The sequence below is a fragment of the Numida meleagris genome, chromosome 1 (genome assembly GCF_002078875.1).
Source record: "Numida meleagris isolate 19003 breed g44 Domestic line chromosome 1, NumMel1.0, whole genome shotgun sequence".
Taxonomy (NCBI): domain Eukaryota; kingdom Metazoa; phylum Chordata; class Aves; order Galliformes; family Numididae; genus Numida; species Numida meleagris.
Genome location: NC_034409.1, coordinates 55392389 through 55414144, shown reverse-complemented (window position 1 = coordinate 55414144; position 21756 = coordinate 55392389). Strand labels below are relative to the sequence as shown.

The window sequence follows — 21756 nt, the reverse complement described above, 5'->3', positions numbered from 1 at the left end:
CACGTCCCTGCAGGGCTCGGGCGCTGGGCTCGGGCCCGCTGCCCGGCCGGGGGTGGCGCCCTAACACTGCCCGCAGCCTCCCGCCCTGCCCCGAGGCCGCTGACTGGAAAAGCGCCGCCCGCCCCGGGCAGGGCTCCCGGGGTTCGCGCCGCGCCCGCGTTCTGCTGTGTTCCTTCCTCGGTCCTGCAAAAGGGACTGGAGCTGAACGAGCTGAAGCGCGCATCTCGCTGAGGAAAGCGAGCGTGCTGGCGTCGGGAGGCTTTCTAGGCTGGGAGCTGCTGCAGGGTGGTTTGTGTGCGGAAGATGGGATGCCTGAAGAGTTACTGCGCGCCGTGCTGTATAAGGCTGGGAAACTTCGGTGCGGTTTCAGCTGTGGGCCTGAAGTGAGGGAGTTGGGTGGCTGAGCGGTGCTCCACAGCCGCTTCTCGGTTGCTGGTAGTGTGTACCGAAAGCGTGAAGGCTGCAGCGTGTGGGCCATCCTTTCAACTCACCGACTTTTAAGAATCATTCAGAAATGCCTTCCCTACACACTCCAAAAAGGGGATGGCACTGTTACTGTGGGTTTTTTTGTTGTTGTTGTTTTTTGCTTATTTTAGGATAAATTCATGAGGGTGGATATCATCCAGAGGTAGTGCATTGAGAGGAAAACGCTTGGTGTCAGAGCTCACCTGAGCAATTTTTTTTCCATGGTAGTGTAAAAATGTAATCTAATCACGTTTCTAGGAGGCAGGGGAAGGGTATCTTAACCGTGCTGTTGTGACAAGTAATCAAAATAAAGCTTCTAGATATGAACATAGGTTGCTCTGAAAGTAATGCCTCCTATATATTTCCTTGGAAACTACAACAGGTACAAAGAGTACAGTAGCGCTGTTTGTTAGAGCAAATTCTCAGCTACAAAGGAATATTTTTCAACACAGTCACCACCATTAGCTGTGCATTTTTGCCACCAATGAGCAAGAGCCTGCATGCTGTGATCATAAAAACCTATGCCATTGGAGATGACCCACTGTTTCACAGTTTTTCACCACCCACTGTCTCACTGTGCTCACATCCACTGTTTGGTCTCCATAAGTGTACAGCAAGTGTCAGTGAATGTCAGTGGGTGCCATTTCTCTGCATAGAGGAATTCGGTGACACATCTTTCCTTCATACACACCTCTGTGTCAGGCTCCGTTCTGTCAGACTGTCCCTCTGCTGCCATCTGTCACATGGCAACAGCATGTAATGGGGTATTGGTGGGAAGGTTCGACCTCTACTGCCGTACTACCAACATCTGCCTCTGACTTTGTGGGCCAACATCATAAATAGGAGGCATTACGTTTGGAGCAGCTTGTATATGCCTATGAGAACAAGTGTTGGCATAGATGCCTTTTCAGCGAGTCTTAGCATCACGTTTTTATTTTTCTGCCCAGACTCCAAAAGTGTGCGCCCCTTCGCCACAGAGGCAGGCAGGGCGATGACTCAGTTGTTGCAGTCCCCAGGCAGGTGTTTGGTTGAGAGTGACCTTTATTTTGTCTGAGGGGTAAAGCGCAGGGCTGTGACCTGGAGCCCCTGTGCTTGGGGTGGCACCTGTTGCTTCTGCTGTGGGTGTGATGACTTCCAGAGACCTGGCACACGGTGAGGATTGCTTAATCCTCTGCAGCAGTGGCCACTGGAAGCTTTGACTTTCACGCGTTTCTTCTTCTTAGCCATGAAAAAAACCTTTGGAAAAGGAGGATACATTTCCTGCAATTCCTTAGTTCTAATACAGTTTAAACAACAACTTGCTACTGTATCAGGCAGTCTCAATTGTTGTTTACTGTCTCTGTGTGCCTCCTCTGCCTTTTCAGTGCATACTCAGTAGATACAAGCATTGGTCCCAGAATTGTGTAATTAGTTTTTCAATAGGGCTATTAAGTCCAGGCACACTGCCACCCTGCTGCAGCTATGATAATTCTGTTTCTAGGGCTGGTGCTCTGAGTTAGTATAGTTATCTCTTTTGTGTGGAACAGCACTCATGTTCCTCATTAGCTTCTTTTTTCAGCAAAAAATTGCTGTGTGACCCTTGGTAACTGTCTCAGTGACCTCATGCTCCTCTATTGAGAAACACTATGGTTTCATAGAGGTGTTGGAGATTGTTTTGGTTGTCTTGCTTATTTGTTTTGTTTTTCTTTCTCAAGTGTTTTAAATCAATTAACTGGCATTTTAAAACATATCGTTAAGCAGCCCATTTACAGTCATCCACAGGAAAGGTAATTATTTAGACAGCAGAGATGTTTAAAAATACACTTTTTCTCCGTGTTTCAGTGTTTAAATCTTTTTTTTTTTTTTTCCTTAACTGTAGCTACAAATCAGTGGTTCCTTCCTGCAGTAAGGGGAGATATTCCTCCAGGCTGTGCAGCGCATGGATTTGTTTGTGATGGTACCAGAATACTAGTCTTTGGAGGAATGGTTGAATATGGAAGATACAGCAACGATTTATATGAATTACAGGTAGGAGATGTTTGAAAATGTTCCAATTTCGCAGAGTACTTCGTATATCTACTTAGAAAAAAGCACATTTTACCACCTGCGATATGAATGAAGATATTTCTGATTTTGCATTTCTTGTCTTTAAGGCAAGCCGATGGCTCTGGAAGAAAGTAAAACCTCAAGCTCCTTCCACTGGATCACCGCCTTGTCCTCGTCTTGGCCACAGCTTTTCTTTATATGGTAACAAGTGCTACTTATTTGGTGGCCTGGCAAATGAAAGTGAGGATTCAAATAATAATGTTCCCAGGTATGCTGGTTTGGATTGATCTCGGTGACTTAAAATGGCAACAAAAAAAGACTGGGTGCAACAGCTTTAAAGAGGAACATTCTAGGGAGGCTGTCCTGCATGATGCGTTGATTGTAGGGTGAAGGGTTGGCAGGCTAGGAAGCTTAAATATTCCTTCTGCTAATCACACTGAATGGAGCATGGACTGAAAGCTTTCACCTTTTTGGAGAGAAACGTGAGTAGACTTTGGTATTTTCCCTAGGTGATGTTTTTAAGAACGCTTGTTAGTTAGAATTACTTAAATAGGCAAAGTCTCGTGGGTCATGAGGGAATTCGCAACGGAATTTTCATCTATAATGCTACGGAAAATAGTTACAATCTTTTCAGAGTAACAGCTGAAGTTGCCTTTATTATCAATAAAAAGTTCTATGACGCTGAAATTTAATATCGTGTTCACCTGCAGTTGAGAGTGCTTATATCCACTGAGCAATCTGAAACTCATTAAACAAGAGGTATCCAGAGTGAGTGCCAAGACTCAAAAGTTATCTAAAATTAACTTTCCAACATCAACACACGGCTAATTGTCTGCTGGGACGCTGAACGCGTCAGAAAAAAAACAGCTTCTTTTCACCTTTGTTGCCTTAGAGTTGCAGCAGTTCTTGAACATCCCGTGTGCATTTCTTACAGCTCTGCAGTTTCTTCCAAGTTTCTCCATACATAGTAATTTTGGCTAAGAATCTTGTTTGCCAGTTTGGAATGTTTTTTTGATGAACCATAGTGCATGAATTACAATGTGAGAGCCTACTATCTTAGAGGCAAGAAGTTACCACAGTTCATTTTTTTGTTTTAAATTAGTTTTGTTTAGGTACTGTCCATAATGCCGTCAAATGTTCTGGGATTTTAAGGTACTCCTCTCTTCCAAGGCAGAAGTGGTAATACAAGCAAGTGGTGGGGGTTTAAAGCTCATTTATAATCTTGATTATAAACATATTTTTCATACTTTCTCAATAATTCTCTTAGATATTTAAATGATTTCTATGAGCTGGAGCTGCAGCATGGATCTGGAGTTGTTGGCTGGAGTATTCCTGTGACAAAAGGGATCTTGCCATCTCCCCGAGAATCACACACGGCCATTGTATACTGCAGAAAAGATTTGGGAGTTCCAAAGATGTATATTTTTGGAGGGATGTGTGGCTGTCGGCTTAACGATCTCTGGGAACTTGACATAGGTGAGTTTATTTGCCAGCAGAAGTGTAGGGGCTTCACTGGCTATGAGGAAATATTAAGATATATCAGGACTAATGGCATTCTGTGGTGCAGATGCTATCGAGAATTACACTGTGGTGTTAACCTTTCATAATTTTTTGAATGAGACAGGTACAGCATTGTTTACATTTATTATCCTCACTGATTTGGGTTATGCTGTGAGATTGTTGTCTTAGATTGCATTAAAGACTGTCACTGTGGTAACCGTGTTGAATAATCGTGAAGAAAATGGGTTTAATATATCCTTTTGAAAAACAGCCGTTTAGAATTTGGTGTGATTTTTAAAAGCAGCTCTAAGTGCGTGTTATTGCACTTCCTTTTGTAAATGGGCCACTTCAAAAGGTGAAAATTTGTTTTATTAAATTTTAGAGGTATATTCCCACCTAAACCCCAGGTAGTGAACTACGCAGCAGTAAGTTACTTGAGGATTTTTATTCTTTTTCTTTTAGAAACCATGACCTGGTCAAGACCAGAAACTAAAGGGACAGTACCACTTCCTCGCAGTCTCCATACGGCCAATGTAATAGGAAACAAGTATGTCTGTTGTTAAAAGCTCAACTATAGAAAGGTACACCTAGTAGGAGAATGACGATGCTTATCCACTACTGCTCAGTATAAACCGTCAGCCCTGTAGAGTGCTTTTCTGCTTCTGTTCCTCTACCTCAGTGGAAGTCTTAAAGTATCACTTTTAATTTAGAGTTATCAAACTGTTGGTGTTTCCACACAGCAGGATGGTCTACTCAACCCATTGGCATTTTTCCAAGTTTCTTGATGCGTCTCTGTGCATTCTGGGGCAGAATCAGCTGGACCTGAGCTGGCTCTGTCAGGAGCCAACTTCAGTGCCTCTCTGTCTGTGACGAGGAAATAGCTACACGAAGTAACTCACTCAAAGAATAGAACTAGCTCTAGGCTAAACCTTTCTGTATTTTTGTGGACCAGTTTTTCTGTGGTCTGTTCTTTGTTACTTCACTTCTTGTCAGTATGACTTGTTGTGGCAGGTAGCATTGACAAAATGGACTTTTAAACGTGGATTTCAGTCCGTTTCAAATCAGTTTATAAGCCAAGGTGAGGAGAAAGAGGCAACAGATGGGGAAGAAGTGAAAAAGCTTTGTGTTTTCTGAGCCAAGAGCTTAGCTTTCTTTTTTTTTTTTAATACATAAAGTTTTATTAGGTTGTAGCCTGCATTGTGTTTTTAAGTTTCAGTGCCCAACTTAGATACCTGTCTTCTAAGTGTAGAATTATTTATTGAGAGGTGTACGATGAAAGTGTAGAAATGCCATGTAAATGCATGATTTTTGTAGAGTCTCAGCAGTTTGGTGATTTATGAAAAGATCAAGTATTAACTTCTGTATCTGGGAAGTTGAGTTTGTTGTTTGGTTGTTTGGTTTTTGGTTTTTTTTTTTAATCAGTTAACTTACTCATAATTTTCGCAAGGTAGATGTCTGCAACAAGATTCCCATACAATCTGATGTAAACCAGAACTGTAAAGCATTGGAAATCTTCTGTTTTGTCCTAGTTTGAGAGAGCACATGCAGCAGGTCTGGAAATGTTAACTGGCTTTTCTTCTCTTTTTCCCTCTTCCCTCTTTTCTTTCATTTCAGAATGTATATTTTTGGTGGATGGGTTCCACAGTCAGCAGGAGGTGAAATTTCTACTCATGATGGTGAATGGAAATGTACCGGTTCATTTGCTTATCTTAATTTGGGTTAGTGTCTCTGTCTTTCTGGGAGTGGGCATTTTGAATTAATACTTTCCTAACAGAATAGAATAAACGTTCTGAAGACGCTGAGAAAAGTTTTAAGATGCACGTACAGCTGTGAACCTAGCTGACTGCACAAGATACAGTTCTTTTTATCAACTTTCTTAAGAAGTTATACTTTTTTCTTTTGAACATGCAGCAGATTTGCTGATGGAAATCTTTGTTTGTACACGTTTAGTAGTGGGTAATATCGATAGTACTTCTCCATGTATAGTGGGATGCAAGAGACAGATCCTGAAATGCATTCTTTCTAAATCGCAACAGAACTGTCCCCGGTGTTGTATTAGAAAATTGATGCTGTATTAGTTGAACGTGTTTGCAAATTAATTGGAAAGTGACGTTCTCTTTGTAATATTGAAAACGCTAACGCAATCAGTATAAAAACAGAGGTAATTTATTTCCGTTTTCTCTGAGCAGATAAGTGTATTAACGTATGTATTGCTGATTTTGAAAAACAGCTGGAAACTAAATTTTTTGAGTTTCATTTACTAGATACCACAGAATGGATAGGCCTGATCTCAGATTGCCAGGAAGACAAAAGTAACTTGTTACCAGGGCCAAGAGCAGGACACTGTGCTGTAGCAGTTGGCACTCGTCTGTATATCTGGAGTGGTAGAGATGGTTACAGAAAAGCTTGGAACAATCAAGTTTGCTGCAAAGATCTTTGGTACCTTGATACTGGTGAGTCAGAAATAAATAAAGGAACTGTACTATGCTCCGTATTTTATTGATGTATAGGAAGCTATCGTGATCAGGAGCTCTGAAGCTGTAGCAAACACAAAGGTGTTTTAAATTTTAAAGCTTGTTCACATGAACCACACTTCACAGTCAGTTGTTTGAAGGCTACGGCGGTAGTGCCATGAGGAAAAATAACAGTAAAAAGCTGTATTTAAAGCCCCTGAAAGAACATTGTAGCTAGATTCTGTATTGCATGTCATAGTTGATAGATACAAAGTTCTAACAGATGTTTTACCTAAACTCAGAGTTCCTCGCTTCTCTTTTTGGAGCGATCTTTTCTCTTGCTACTTGCTTCTTTTTTCTAAACCCCTCCTTCTCATGGGATCATTGCTGCTGCTGCTTCCTCATCTCCTGGACTGCTAAAGGATGCTATCAGAGAAATCGGGACCAAATTGTTCTGGGGCTGAAGGGATTTTTGGAGCACTAAACACTCATTACTAGCTGAAACAATGGATATTTGTTTGATAGCAGGGCACTGAGGTAGTATTGGGAGTGAGGGGATTAGAATAGTACTTTCAGGTGGGAGTTCTTGTCTACTCAAGCAGAAGTGTGGGAATGGTTACTGGAGATGGTGAAACATTCAGGGCAGTGGAGAACGTGTTTTTGTTGATTTTTTCCATTGGTGTTTTGGTTTGGTTTTCTCCCTCTGAAAGGTTAGAGTATGAAAAGGAGCAGCAAGGGAAGAGTGTGTCCTAGTCAGGCATCAAGGCTAGTGAGAGGATTGGCACTGAGTCATGCGTGGGCTTCAGCCTGCACAGGAGTTTGAGGGAAAGTTCACTTTAGCTATATAGTGCAAGCGAAAAGGAAGCGCAATCTTCTGTGAATTCTTTCCAGGAATATGTAAAGCTTTAGGAGTCAGAGCTGTGTCCAGTCTTCTGGGTGAAGGTGAGGATCTTTTGTGTGTTTAATGCCTATGATGATGTCTACACAACCCAAAGACATACTTGCAGCAGAAAACCCTAAGAAAAAGCATAAAAATGTCGTTATTTCTGAATGCTCTAGAATGGCAATTTGCAATTTTGTGCTTGATTTGGCACTTTTGACAATGTCTTTTGCTTAATTTGGTATATATTGTATGTAAGTGAAAAGGGAACTCTCGATTTTGCTTGCATTGTATAGGTATTTCTTAAACTGTTAAAGAGAGCAATTTCAAACATGGCATCTGTGTCTTCCTGGGTTCTTGTAGAGAAGCCTCCAGCGCCTTCACAAGTACAGCTGATTAGAGCTACAACCAACTCTTTCCAAGTGAAGTGGGATGAAGTACCTACTGTTGAAGGATATCTTCTTCAATTACATGCTGACTCACCAGTGCCCACAGCAGCTGGAACGCCTGGCACTGGGGTTCCTGAGACATCAGTGCTGAGTTCACAAGGTAGTGGTCAGATCACTTTATGCTATCGCTTGTGCAAAGGCAGAGTAGATATTTGTATAAGTAATGAATACGAGTTTGTTTTTAAAAACAAGATAATTTTGAGAGACCCTATTTCTTTAGCTGTTCCAAAATACAGGTCATAATTGTAGAGAACTCAGCTTTATCCTGTCTCTGTCTGTTCTGGTCAGCTGTCTGAGCGCTGAAGTTATTTGTGCAGTGCTGGGTTGTTTGAGGGCAGGCAGTGAGGAAGGGATTTTAACTGACCATTTGGCCATGCAGTTGCATTTCAATCTAACAACCGAGTCATCCTTTAGGCAACTTCATGTTTCCCTCTTGCTTACTGGAATAGATTCCACCCAACATAATACTAAGCTTTATGTAACCGATTGGAATTTGCTTTTGTTTACCTGAAAGGTGGCTCTTCTCTACATCAAAGTCCACAATCATTGCCTAGTGTCCCTTGCCCAGAAATGAAGGTGGATCATCCCAGCCAAGCAAATAATGTCATTCCTAATAACGTAAGTGTAAACTGAAAAACACTGAGGTGGCAAAGAACTGTGGGAAGTGAGAGAACTGCCAGATACTTTCTCAGTTTTTAAAATCCCTGCATACCTTTAGACCTTAGGAAACCCCAAAGTCAAACAACAACAAAGAAGACACCTGCTGAAGTGCTTGTTTGCTTTCTTATATTCATCTAATTTTCCTGATTGACACAGTCTTTAAAGTCCTCTTTGTGGTAACGTGTAGAGGAAACTGTGACTGTACTGACTTCCAGAATGCTAACTGGGAACCTGATAACAGTAGAAATATTTTACATCCTCAAAATGTTCATGAAATGAATGTGGGAAGCAAGAAGGATAATGCATGTTTCTTCTTTGTTAGGGGTTTTCATGCAGTTTTAGATATTCCACTGTTTTGCCAATTTGAAAGAAAGAGAGAGGAAAATCTGTGGCTAGAGGATCACATTTTTAGAAATGTAGGCCTTTTCTTAGTTGGGTAACCCTCAGATCTGTATGGAATGCATAATGTATTCTTGCAGAAAACGAATGTGGAAGTATTGTGAATTTTACTAACAATAGAATCCTTAGGTACGTACCAGAGAAGCAATGGATGAAAGCTTTTCTAATTGTCATTTTCCTCTCCCCCCAACCCTCCTTCTCATCTCCCTAGTGGACTAAATGTATGCATCAATGAGCTTCCACGTAATAAGGACGTGAGCTTGCTCAGATAAAATCTAGTATGGGATAGGGGTACTTCTAAGTCGATTTAGAGCTTGAGTCTTTGTTTTAGATAGCTAAAAAATGTGGATTCTTAGATTGGTTGCTTGTTGCAAATTAAAATGCTAGTGGGATTTGTTGGAGGACTTTCATTTGTTGTTTTTGAGCAAGTGTTTTCATGCCATGTTTGCAACTGACATTTCTGAGCGTTGCAGTTAAATGTTAACCCATGTATTGTTTTGGCTAGGTCCAAGTTTCCCTTTCATCCAACTCACTGTTAAAAACAGAAGGAAAAGAAAAGGCTGCAGCACCTGAAAACAAGATCACACAGGAGGCTATGAAAAACCATGCAGATGCAACAGGATTCAAAGAATCAAATGCCCCTTCTCTTTTGCCTGTTTGTACTTCAAGTAAGATATCTATAGAATAAATTAATAAAGAAGCGAGTGTTAAATTTGTCTCATAAACCCAAAGTGAGATTATTTGTCTTGTAATTTAAAATTAATTTAGATGCCTTTATAAAATTCCTTGTGCTAGCTAGTACTGTATGTATTTTTAGAAGGTATGAAGAAAAATGAGATCCTAAGTTCAGTTAGTTGAATCCAGGCCTGAGCACACGGTCTGTTTATATTGGATTTTTATGTAATTTAGATGACGTGACCATTTTTGTTATCTTCACTGTAATGTAAGTATCGCATGGACATCTTGGGTCTTAGTGCTGAGTGAGACTCCCACTGTCGTCGGTGAAGTTGGTTGTTATAAAACTCTGACGTTCATTTGTGTGGATGTTTGGTTTTTTTTCCCAAATGAATTCTTTCATCACCAGAGGGATACGGAATACATCTAACACAAATGAAATTGCAGTTTTAATACACTGGTGTACGTATATCTGGTTATGACTGTGCAGACAGGTTCTTCCTAAGCCTTATACATAAAGAAGCATTTGCGTTATTTGTTCGCAGTATTCCGTATTGATTTCATAATCAGATCTAATCTAAATCTCTGTTTGTATGTGAAACTAAAGCCATTAGATTAAGTTGAGATCCATTAGGTATCATCAGTATTGAATTCTGATCAATATTTTCTTTTTCTAAGGTCCTCAGACTTCAGCAAATGTAGGTGAATTACATGACTTGGACAAACGAACTGTAATTCCTGATGCTTCTGTATCCAGTACTGTCTCCAGCACACAAACTATGGTAACCCAGCAGGCTGTTAAAACTGAATCATCAAGTACAAATGGGGCAGTTGTTAAAGATGAAACTTCACTAACAACATTCAATTCAAAATCTGAAGGTTTGAAATGTGTTTCACATACTGTATTTTGAGCCGTATATATCTAAGGCCATCAGAGTTCCTGTAGTGTGGTGGGATTCCCATCTTGACTAGTACCTGGGATAGAGATAGGGCTTTGGGCTACAGAGGACCTCAGGCAGCTTGAATGATCTCTGCTGTGATTTACGTATTTCTAAAAGCCAGGGTATTCTTTTTATGCTTTTGTAAACCGCTTTGTTTTCTGTAGGTGACGAGTCCTTTAAATCTTTGTGCAGAAGCCTGTCTTATAAATAGCCATGGTGGGCAGTTTTGTTGCCCATGGGACATCTGCTTTCATCCGGCGACTGCTTTTTTTAGTCAGCAGAAGTCTATAGGTTGTAACCTTGGATTTTTTTTTTATTTTAAATAACTGACCTCTGTAATGAGCACGGCAGCTCACGTGGCTGGCTCACCGCTAGGCAAACGTGGTGACCTCTTTACAGCGTGTTTGAAATAGCCAAAATAAGCATCAGTACAGAAGCTAAACATGTCGGTACCTTTTCACGTTTTGTTTTTCTTGAAAATCACCAGGCTGTGCTTGCTGTTGTTCTTTAACTAACACTCAGAACAGTATTCTCTTATTGACACCGAGTAGTGTCATTTTTACTCAACAGTATTGTTTTTTAAAAGCAAAACACAAGCCCAAGTAGAGAGTACTAATATTCCCTTGCGTTGTTCATGTGCTTTGATTTATTTTTTAGAGGTTACATTTTAAATTTAAGAAGTATTATTTTCCCGTTTCTTAGGATTGTTAAAAGAGTAATTGCTCTGATTAATACAGTCTGAATTCTGAATGTCGGAAACGTGCGTTAAGATGTTAGGCTTAGGCTGTTTGTACAGCGTCATCAGTATGTGCCTCGGTCTGATATTTAGGTTGGTTGTTCACAGTATTCCGTATTGATTTCACGATTATGTCACAGCTTAGGATTTTCTGAGACCTGCCTTCCAAGTTCTGAATTACCCACAGTTATCTGTAGTGTCAGGTGCTGTGAATACGAAGCGAGCCAAAATTAGTTGTTCGTGTTATAAATAGAACTGCATGCAAAAGAGCTTTGAGACACGCTTTTGCAGCAAACGCTTGTAAATGACTATTGAGGTCATCTCTGTGGACTTTGTATTACGTTTTTCTTGCAAGTTAAGCTTTTTCGATGTAACTTTTTGTTTCTAGCTGCTGAAACTGCTTATTTCATGCCTTCAACAAAGGTCAATACCGGACAGGCAAATGATTCACATTCCTCTGTAAGTCTGCAAAAGCAAATTGTATTCTGTTGGTTAATTGTAAGGGCTCTTCCGTTTTTCTTTAACCGTGCCTCTTTGAAAGAGGAAAATTGTATATTTAGGGCTGGAAGTGAATAATATGGGGGGGAAACATTTTCTGTTGTCAAACTGGTCGCATCATGCGGGTTAGATTTGAGTCTAAATAGCAGTTGTTTAGTTGGGAGGAGATCCAAGAATGTGTTTCAGCTGTTGAATCATTTTCATCGACTGGCACAGTGGAGTGGGCTTTCTGCTGCATGATGCGCAAATGTGGAATGTTCTTCTGTCTGCACAACTGAATTTAAAATGAGATACGTATTAAATCAGGTGTAGTGTTAGCTGCTGATGTGTAGGTTTGAAACGTAACTGAACTGACATCTTGATGTTTTTCCCTAGAAGAGATGGGGACTGGCTATGCAAGCTGTAAATACTTCCTGAAAAAAGTAAATGCCTCCTATTTCACCTGCTTACATTTCAATACACAAAACCAAGGTGCTAGTTTTGCCACCAAAAGAGTGGAGCTAAGGATGGGAAGAAGCAGCAGCTGTTAAAGAGTTGGGCTGCTTTTGCCAATAGCAGCTAACACTCCTGCCCCTTTTCCACGCTAGCAGGAACACGGTCTGTGCTGGACAGCACTGGCCGTGCAGGCACTCTTCCTGGTGCCCGGAGTCAAACAAGAAGGATGGATTGCCTTTCTGGGTCAATCCACACAGTTCCCATGCCTTCTACAGCTGTTGTCCCACGCCACAGCAGAAGTTCTGCTCTGCGGTGCAAATTTAGCAGCTGCTTGCTGCAGGGAGTATGTTTGGGGCAGAAGTATAGCAGAATCCCAGACAGAGCTGTTGATATGCGACCACGTCACAACGCTTTTGTTAATCTGAGCAAAATTAACTCACAACTACATGCTGCCACACACACTTAGTTCTACAGGCTTAAGCTTCTTCCCCTCCCTGCTTAAACTAGAATGTCAGAGATGACGTCCCAGCTAGAATTACTCTTTCTTTTTAAGTGATGATCCTTTCCTAAATTTTTGAGAACCTGTTGGTTTTGAACCATATGTTAATAATAAATGCGTATTCATTTGAAGTATAAAGAACAGCTCAGTGGTATGAAAGGGAACTCTACATACACTAGAATCTTGAAATGTTTTTTTTATACTGTATTGAAGTATGGATGGTCTTCATAACGTGTTCTTCAAATACTAGAAAGCTCCACAAAGGCAGATGGCAGCGGTGAAATCAAGGGACCGACAGTGGTATGATGTTGGAATTTTTAAGAACAGCAGTGCTGTGGTGAGCCAGTTCTACTTGCTGCCAGAGGAAACACTGAATGCCTCTAACAAGGTAGCTGCTCATTTTTCCCTGACGTAGCTTGCGCTTGTGCATTTTCAAATATGATGCTCATATGCTTGACAACAAAATGTGAAATTTTCTGATACTGCAGCACAAATTGGTGGTTACAGGCTTTTTGTATTTTATGACCGTGTAGTTTCTGACATATTTGGCCTACTTTTTTTTAACTGTATCCTAAACCAGATGTATCTTCTTCTGTTGTTTTCTTCTAATTATATGGAACATCTTACTGTTCTGTTGCTAATTCTTTCCATGTTTCTATTTGTAGCTTCAGGAAGGAATTTTCAACTTAGTAAACTTTCAAACCCCTGAAAACTGAACAGTAAAGAACTTCACAATACGTGATTTCACTAGAGCACTGAAACATTTCAGTCAGTTTCCTCTCTGTCTCAAGGATCTTCACTTAGATACTTTTAAAAATACTAATAACACCTAGTATGGGATGTTTAAAAAGATCAGATGTGGGCCTATAGTGGGTTTTGTATTTGATGTCTCTAAGTCTAACAACATAAACTTAGAAGTTTGTATGTTAAAATACTGTACATGTGTAACTTGCAAAACCCTTGTAGTTTTGGTGGTGAAAGTGTAAATTAATGATGCCTAAGTGGACTAGAAACAAAACTGATTACTGTGTCGCTTAAATGGCCAGAAATGCCTGCAGTCAGGGGGCTGTTTCTCTTAAAAAGATGTCTGAGTTGACTTCAAACTCAGAAATCAGTGTTCACTTACACAGACTTGACACTTACTTGCATGTGACCTGGCCGTCACCAAATGGCCAAGTATTTAGCTGTGCTTTCCTTTTGCCAGAACAGATCTGTGCTTTACCTGTGGCACTTTAGCCATTAGTAAACAGCTTAGATCTCCTGCTTGTAGATGGAGCGTATGAGAGAAAATAAAACCCATGGAGGGATTTTAATCTTTGCTACATATGTATGTGTCAGTGAGCAATCTGAGCACTTTTATCTCTACTTCTGTAAATACTGATTGTGCTGTCCTGTTATGTAAGGTACCCATATCTTTCTACAGTGGGTTTGTAGGATCGATAGTATAAAAATGTTTGTTGGCTGCTAAAGGTATTCAACGTGCTGTCTTTCATCAATGGGTTTTCTTGAGATGAAGAACAGAACACTTTCTTGAAAACACTTCACGTGTCAGTTTTAAAGAGTTTATGTAGCACACTTTACGGTGTTTATATAGATTGTGATTTCTTGCACGTTATTTGCAAGGAAAGTAGCTCAGTAGTAGTTCAGGTAGTTCAAGGCTGTATCAATGCATGTGTTAAACATGGAAATACGCTAGTATGTAACATTTCAGAATCACAGAATGGCTTGTGTTGAGAGGGACCTCAAGGATCATCAGGATCCAACTCCCCTCCCGCAGGCAGGGCTGCCAGCTGCCAGATCAAGTACTGGATCAGGCTGCCCAGGGCCCCATCCAACCTGGCCTTGAGCACCTCCAGGGACAGGGGCATCCACAGCTTCTGTGTGTAACCTGTTCCAGTGCCTCATCACTCTCTCAGTAAAAACTTCCTCCTGGCATCTAATCTAAATCTCCCTTCCTTTAGTTTAAAACCATTCCCCCTTGTCCTGTCCCTGTCTAACCATATAAAAAGTTGATTTCCCTCATGTTTAGAAACTTCCTTTAAATATTGGAAGGCCACAATGAGATCTCCCCACAGCTTTCTCTTCTCCAGGCTGAACAATCCCAGCTCCCCCAGCCTGTCTTGGCAGGAGAGGTGCTCGGGCCCTGTGATCATCTTTGTGACCCTAATGTACTTGCTACTAACTTACTAACTGTGCTTTTCTTTAGAAACATTGTGATTGCCATTTCATAAAATTGTAACCTCTAGCTGTAGGAATGAGCCTTTTTGAAAGAAAAAGATTTTTGAGGACAGGGGAGTATACAAATTAAATCGTGGGCTATACAGTTGGCAGTGCTTCTTTGCTTTTACTTTCCCAAGTAAAACTAAACTAGAGATGCCGTTCGGTTTAAATATCTGAGTATGTAGGTGGGTGGGTGCACGGTGTGCTTCAGTCAGAACCCTTCTATAAATCCCAATGGAAGTACAAAAATGTTAAATCAGTTTTCGGTTTAAGTTAAACTTACTAATCTCAGTTTCTTGCTATTTTTTAGGCTAATTGTGTTTAGAATACTTGAAAAAGTATTATTCTAATGTTGCTTTATTTTCAGATGGAAGATGCAGATGTACCAGACTACAGGCTACTTAAGAAGCAGGATCTTTTTCCAGGCACGGTGTACAGGTTCAGAGTTGCTGCAATTAATGGCTGTGGTGTTGGCCCTTTCAGTAAAGTGAGTGAATTCAAGACATGCATTCCAGGTTTTCCTGGAGCTCCTTCAACAGTCAAAATCACCAAGGTGAGAAATACAGATAATTGCTGTTTTGTTTTTTTTTAAGTGAAAATTGTCATATGATACGTATAATAGTGTCAAATTCTTCATTGGTGAGTTCTGCCCAATGTGATGTGCTATAAGAAATTACTGCAGTGAAAATATTGTAAGACTTAATGACCATGTTGCAAGATAAATCTTAATCATCTGATAGTTTTCCCATTATTTTCTTTTCTTGTACATTAATTTCATAGAAGTCTGCCCTGTTTAAAAAGAAAGTCAAAAGATACATTATTACTTCCCCAGATGACTGTTTTAGTCTTCTGGCATAAAACAGTTGTGATTTTGCCAAAATTAGAGGTCACTCCTTGGTAATGAATTGACACACTAAAATGCATTTTTCTCTCTTAATCTGCTAACTTTCAAGTAGATGTCTTTTACAAACCTCTGCCCCAACAAGTCCTGCCTTAAAACTGTTTGGAGAGGTTTTTCTGTGTCTGTTTTTCTGGGATTTGTAATTTGTTTTAATGGCAGATGAGTTTTATTGTTTGGTGTTTCACGTCGCCTGAAATAATTCTGTACTAGTGAAAACTCAGTGCACCTACAATCACAAGAAAAGCTGTATTTTGGAAATCTAGCACCATTTGTTTTCATTGTGTCTGGTATGGATCAGAAAATGGGTGTTCTCATTTTCTAGAATGTCCTTTGGCATCTGTATTGTCTCTGCATAAGTACTGGCAGAAAGAAATTGTTAAGCCTTGAATACGGAAACAATGACAGAATAGGTTAGAATTTCAAGATTCTCCTTAGAGATGTGTGTGTATATATATATACACATAGTAAGTGTATTATAAAGATATTTTTATAAATTACATATATAGTTGAATACTTAATGGTTAATGGTGGTATCGTTATTTTCTCTCTGTTTTTTTCCAGAGTGTAGACTGTATTCATCTTTCTTGGGAGCCCCCTGCTTCACCTTCTGGCAATATTTTAGAATATTCTGCCTACTTAGCAATACGTTCCACACAATTGCAGGAAAACCCAAATCAGCTTGTATTCATGAGAATATACTGCGGTCTCAAGACATCTTGTGTAGTGACTGCTGCCCAGCTGTCAAATGCTCACGTCGATTACACTTCCCGGCCTGCTATAGTGTTCAGGATTTCTGCAAAAAATGAGAGAGGCTACGGACCAGCCACACAAGTTCGATGGCTTCAAGGTAACGTCGGTGTCAGGCGCAGTGTTTGAATGGGTCGTAGCTGTTGGCTCTAGAACCAACACTTTGCCCAGCACTGTGCTTTGCACAGCAATGAAATATCATTTTGTTCTTCGTAGATGTTCTAAGAAAGCGTGGTTGTTCAATTTAGCATTGCATTAAACAAAATGATGCTCCTTCAGAAGCAGATGCAAACAAGCAGTGAATGTTGGTTGTGGAACCTTACCTCGTCCCTCAAGTAATAAAATCCTAGTAAGCTTCTGATTTCCCCGGGCTTCACTTCAGCTTAAAAAAAAATTCATTTTAACAAGTAATCCAGTTCCATGCATGCATGTAATCCAGTTGGTTTTTTTTCAACCTTTTTCCCTTACGTATCAGAATATGTCACTTTACAAAAAAATAAGGTGCATTTTTGTGATTGATACACTTTTTGAAGTCCGTAGGACAGTTATTCACAACAGGATTTATCATCTCATTTCTGCACTTGAATTTGTACAGGTTTATGATCAGTTGGGGATGGGAATGGACCGACTGGAAATTAAGCCTCATTTTCAGACTGGTCAGTTTGCTGATGTCCATCTGTGCAGCAGCATAAATGCTAGCACCAGCACAAAGGCACAAGTGACTGCTGAGAGAGGGACTGTGCCTTCTAGTGGCAGCGTATAATCCAGAAGCACAGGCTGGGTTAAAGTGATTTTTCAGTCCCAGCTTCCGTTTTGTCATCTAGGCGGTTTCTGGTGCCATCAATTGGTTGTATTTTTTTTTTTTCAGTTTTGGAAAATAACCTTTTGCTTTCTGCCTTGGCTTTCAGCTAGCTGCGAGCTGACTCAGCTCAGCGAGAGGTGCTGTGAGCATGGAGGAGGGTTAGGAAGGGCAGAGCCAGGGGGAGCTGCCCACTCCCTTGGTTTGCACTGAGCTGCTGCTTGGGTGTAGCTGTCCTACTAGTCCAGGTGCTGTGATAGCTGACAGTGTGCTCTTGGGTACCTTGCTGTTTGTTTGGAACATGGAATTTCTGAGATGGAGAGCAACTTTGTCTTCAGTAACGTTTAGAATTCCAATGCTTTGTTAACCCTTTATGTGGCAAGGGTTTGGCCTACGGTCTGTATCCCACAACTGTGCAGCAGTTGTTTTGATAGTGTTTGAGCAGGCAGGCTATGTGAAATTACGAAATGTTTAACCGTGTCTCCTTCTTTTTTCAGATATGAAAACATCAAGCTCAAAGTAGAAACAGCGTAACGCATTTCAAGTTTCGAATGTAGTGTTTAATGTAACTCTTGTACTATTTGTAAATGCTACAAATATTTTATTTTTGCATTGTTTTTATCTTAAAAGTATATAACCTTTTTTACGTTTGAAACATCGGTGTTATATAGCCTTGCTCAGGTCTGAGTACCAGATAGGAACTATAGTGAAGATGCTGGGGTGGAGGACCATACTCTACCCGGCAGCTCTTTTTCATAGTGAGAGTTAAAATGTCGTAAGTATATCACTTTTCAAATAAAACAAAAGTAAATTGACGGTAGTATTTGAGGTACAGTTCCCCATGATTGCCACAGATCTTGCGTAGATAATTCACGAAGATTTGGTGTGTGAGAGAATTCTGTTTGGTTTCAATTTCTGACACCAAATTCTTCGTCGTGGTGTCGGAGAGCAAGGCAAAATTTTCCAGTTATTATATAGTAACTTAAAACATAAATATTTTAATATATACTTTTTTTAAAAAAAAAAAAAAAAAAAAAAAAAGACAAAAGCAAAAATGATTTTTTTACTATTTTTTACGATTTTCCTTATTCTGAAAGATATCCCCTGAAAATTTAAAAGGAAAAAGGTAAACTTCGTCATTTCTCTTACTGCAGAAAAAAAAAAAGAAGTGTAAATTCATTGTAAATGCACTACTAATATTTAGAGTGGTCCTTTTGTAGTTGTACAAATCTTCAACTTGTAAATACCAATGTTTACAAGAGACCTTTCTGGTCTTGTATTAAAACTTCCACAAGGTTCATTCTCTTTATTTTTTTTTCTTTAAATCCATATGCTTTGCTTTTAGCATATGCTTGCTTTTTGCACTAATAATAACTTACCTCATTCCTGTGTTTGTAATCACTTGTGTTGCTTCCATCGTGTTTCTGTACAACTTCAATCTGAAAATTTTAACCAAAGTTTAGAATACACGGTAAGCAATTTTGCACATACTGTATGGCAACTATCAACATATTTATTCCAGTTATTCTTAAGTGCTTGTTTGCTTTACCAGTATATTCTACCAATCAAGTTCCGTATCTCCCTTTTACTATGCATCATTTTACATTAACTAGCTAGCTGATAAGTTCAACAAGCATTACTTCTAGGAATAGGTTGATCCATTCCTACGCTAAATGGAAAAAAAAAAAAATGTGTTCACAGTAGTGAAATAAAGGTAAACATTTTAAATGCTATTTATGTATCTCTATATAAACCTATGTTTACCAAAGTGTAGAGGAAAATGGCTGAGTCGGACAAGGTCATTAGGTGAATAGATGGAGGCACCTAAATAAGATTTATTTTGAAATAAAATCTAAATTACTTTTCTGTGCAATGAAGTTTATACTTTGCACTTTAATTTTGCCCTGAATGCCAAAATACTACACATCAAGGTAGGATTGCTTGCCTCTGCCAGCTAAATTTGTCTTAAGAGCATTTGTAAATAAATAAATGGAAAAAAAAAAAAAATGATGTGCCTGGTTAGGTGGGAGAAGTATCGCTGAGATGTGAGAGATGAAACAGCTCACATATCCCAGAGCAGATTTTATAGCCAAGTTTGAGCTACCCTGCAAGTCGGGGTTGTAGCGGAAGTGCTGATACAGCCTTAATTATTGCAACACATCACACGCTATGATAGCGTACAAAAAGTGCTGGGGACCATAAATTGCTATAATAGCGTTAATTGTGGCACAGGAGTAACGCGTGGTCTTACTCCGGAGAAAAATCTTGTGGTTATGACAATGAGAGATAACCCAGACTCACTTTAAACAGTGTTTATAGTATGAATGTATAGGATTTTTCCGGACGTTAACTGGCTTTAAAATACTTGTGTTTTAACGATCCATTTCATCAGGTATGATCTCACCGCCAATACTTCTGGTCATGGAAACTTTACTGTACATGAGCTGTTAACTAGAGAAAATATAACTTGGTTTTCCTTATTAGTACTGTGAAAGAAGCCTTTAGAGAAAACACTTGTGGCTTTGGTTTTGTTGGTTGATAGCTGTGATCGTAGAGTTGTTATTTAAGAATAAAATCTGTTGGGTTATGTCTGGGTGGAGTTTTTTTGCACTTGGTTTCACATGCTTTGCACAATTTGTTTTTCAGTGGGTGTGTCACAACTACCAAAGGGTAAAACTGTGGCGTTTTCAATGAAAGTATGATTTCCTTGTAAGTGTGCTTTCTCCAGCTGACTTGACACTGAGATGTCACTTTCTCTTCTTTGTCCAAGTTGGGTGATGTTGAATAGTGATCACATGCAAATCTTCAGTTCCTTACGGTTTTACTTTCAAATGCAATTGTGGTACATGCTGTAAAATACACTTTGTGGTCTGTTTTTAGGATTGTATTTCTAACACGTCTAAATCCCACCTGTTTGCCTATCGACTAGATACCGGACAAATACCGATTGTTCAGTTTTAAATTGAGCAACGCTCTTGACGCCGACTCCTTGGGGATCCGTGTTATCCATTTATTTCACGAGTCACTAAACAACGTGCAACAAGCTGAAATCTGTCGGGTGACAGTGTCCGTGTTGTAGGGGTGTCTAGGTTTCCTCAACTCGTGAGGGAAGTTGTGCCACATACGGCAGACGCCGCTACAACTTCGCCGCCGGAATGTTCTTGTGAAAGTGGGAATAAAGTGAACGATAACCTACACTTTGTGTTTTCAAAGTAATTATAGCAATATCTTTTGAATGTAGTTTGGAGTAGAGCACACGATCATGCCATAAACTCTGAATATAAAATAAGTATTACTGTTGTTATCTGATATTTCAGGATAGCGAATTTGACGTGAACTTAGTCTTACAGCCTGTTACTTAATGACCTCTGCAAGGAAACTGACATTTTGTACAATTAAAGGTGATCAGTCTTATTTCGAAGCGTCGTTTGTTCTTTGTAATAAAGTGGTTGTCCTATCAAATGCATTGTAAACAGTGACGTGTGCGTCTGCTTTTTCCGGTAGGATAGTACAGAGAAGAGGGAATGTTTGTCGGCTATGGGGATGTCCTGGGGAGAGAAGTTCCACGTTTCAGCCCCGAGACGCAAGCTCCTCAGTTGAGGCTGGTTTTGATTTGCTGTCGTCGTTTTATTGAGGGAGCTCTTGCTTTGCACAAGCATCTGCTTTTAATATATGGCATAACGACCGAGTATAGCAGCTCTTTAAAGTGAAAATTAAGGCTCAGATATGGTATCTTCAAAGGGAAATAGAAGGATTTCACTGTGTCCCAAATGGTGCGTAGTGGTGAGAGAGTTATTTCTGTATCTGGCAGGGCTGTACGACGCTGCGTGCCGCACGTGAAAGTAATCAGTTGGAAATTGTTCCCAAGTGGTTCTTAAAATAGGCCATTGGGCGTGTGCCAGCCCGGTTCCTTGGGCTTGCCTCTTGCTTTCTTCTGGACCCTCGTGTTACTTCATATGGTCCTGCAGAACTTTGTTCTCGTGCGTGAACTCTCACGTGTTCATTCGTCTTAGAACACTGTTGAAGTGGTAGATGCAGTCGAAGTGGTAGATGCAATCGAAGTGCAATTTGTCAGTGACTTGGGATTTAGCTTGGTGTCATAGACTTCAGTCAGGAAGTTTTCGTATAGATTTCATACAGATAAAATAGAATTCAGCTGTATTAATGGATAACAGTGTTAATGAAAAATACTAACATCCTTACTTGATAGAATTAACAAATTCTGCTGTCTTTTTTTTTTCTAGAATCTATGCTCCCTTCCTATTAAGGAATGGACTTAGATACTTCACGAGGTAAGAAGTCAGTATATGAAATAGCAAATGCAAGGCATCTTCCTCATTCAGAAGGTTCAAGCAAGAGAGATAGGTAAATGTAAGTTGTGGCCCTCAGTGCAAGAAAATACACAAGGTAGTAGATAGCTGCGAAAGGCAAAGGATGCCTTGGTGCCAAAACCATGCAGATCTATGGCCAGCAG

At 40.0% G+C, this 21756-nt stretch overlaps 1 protein-coding gene across 2 annotated transcripts in view; it reads left to right on the top strand.

Annotated features, from left to right (window-relative positions):
* Positions 1–20755, top strand: part of HCFC2 (host cell factor C2) — a 21107-nt gene extending 352 nt beyond the window's left edge. The window contains exons 2-16 of one of the 2 annotated variants that reach the window (XM_021387136.1): positions 2324–2472; positions 2598–2758; positions 3758–3966; positions 4453–4537; positions 5605–5708; positions 6255–6443; positions 7687–7872; positions 8287–8390; positions 9337–9499; positions 10185–10385; positions 11572–11642; positions 12866–13003; positions 15203–15388; positions 16298–16583; positions 17780–20755. In XM_021387136.1, the coding sequence (XP_021242811.1) occupies positions 2324–2472; positions 2598–2758; positions 3758–3966; positions 4453–4537; positions 5605–5708; positions 6255–6443; positions 7687–7872; positions 8287–8390; positions 9337–9499; positions 10185–10385; positions 11572–11642; positions 12866–13003; positions 15203–15388; positions 16298–16583; positions 17780–17805 (2258 nt within the window). In that variant the 3' untranslated portion in view covers positions 17806–20755. Of the gene's footprint in view, positions 1–2323; positions 2473–2597; positions 2759–3757; positions 3967–4452; positions 4538–5604; positions 5709–6254; positions 6444–7686; positions 7873–8286; positions 8391–9336; positions 9500–10184; positions 10386–11571; positions 11643–12865; positions 13004–15202; positions 15389–16297 lie in introns of both variants that reach the window. The other variant, XM_021387127.1, reaches the window with a different exon arrangement.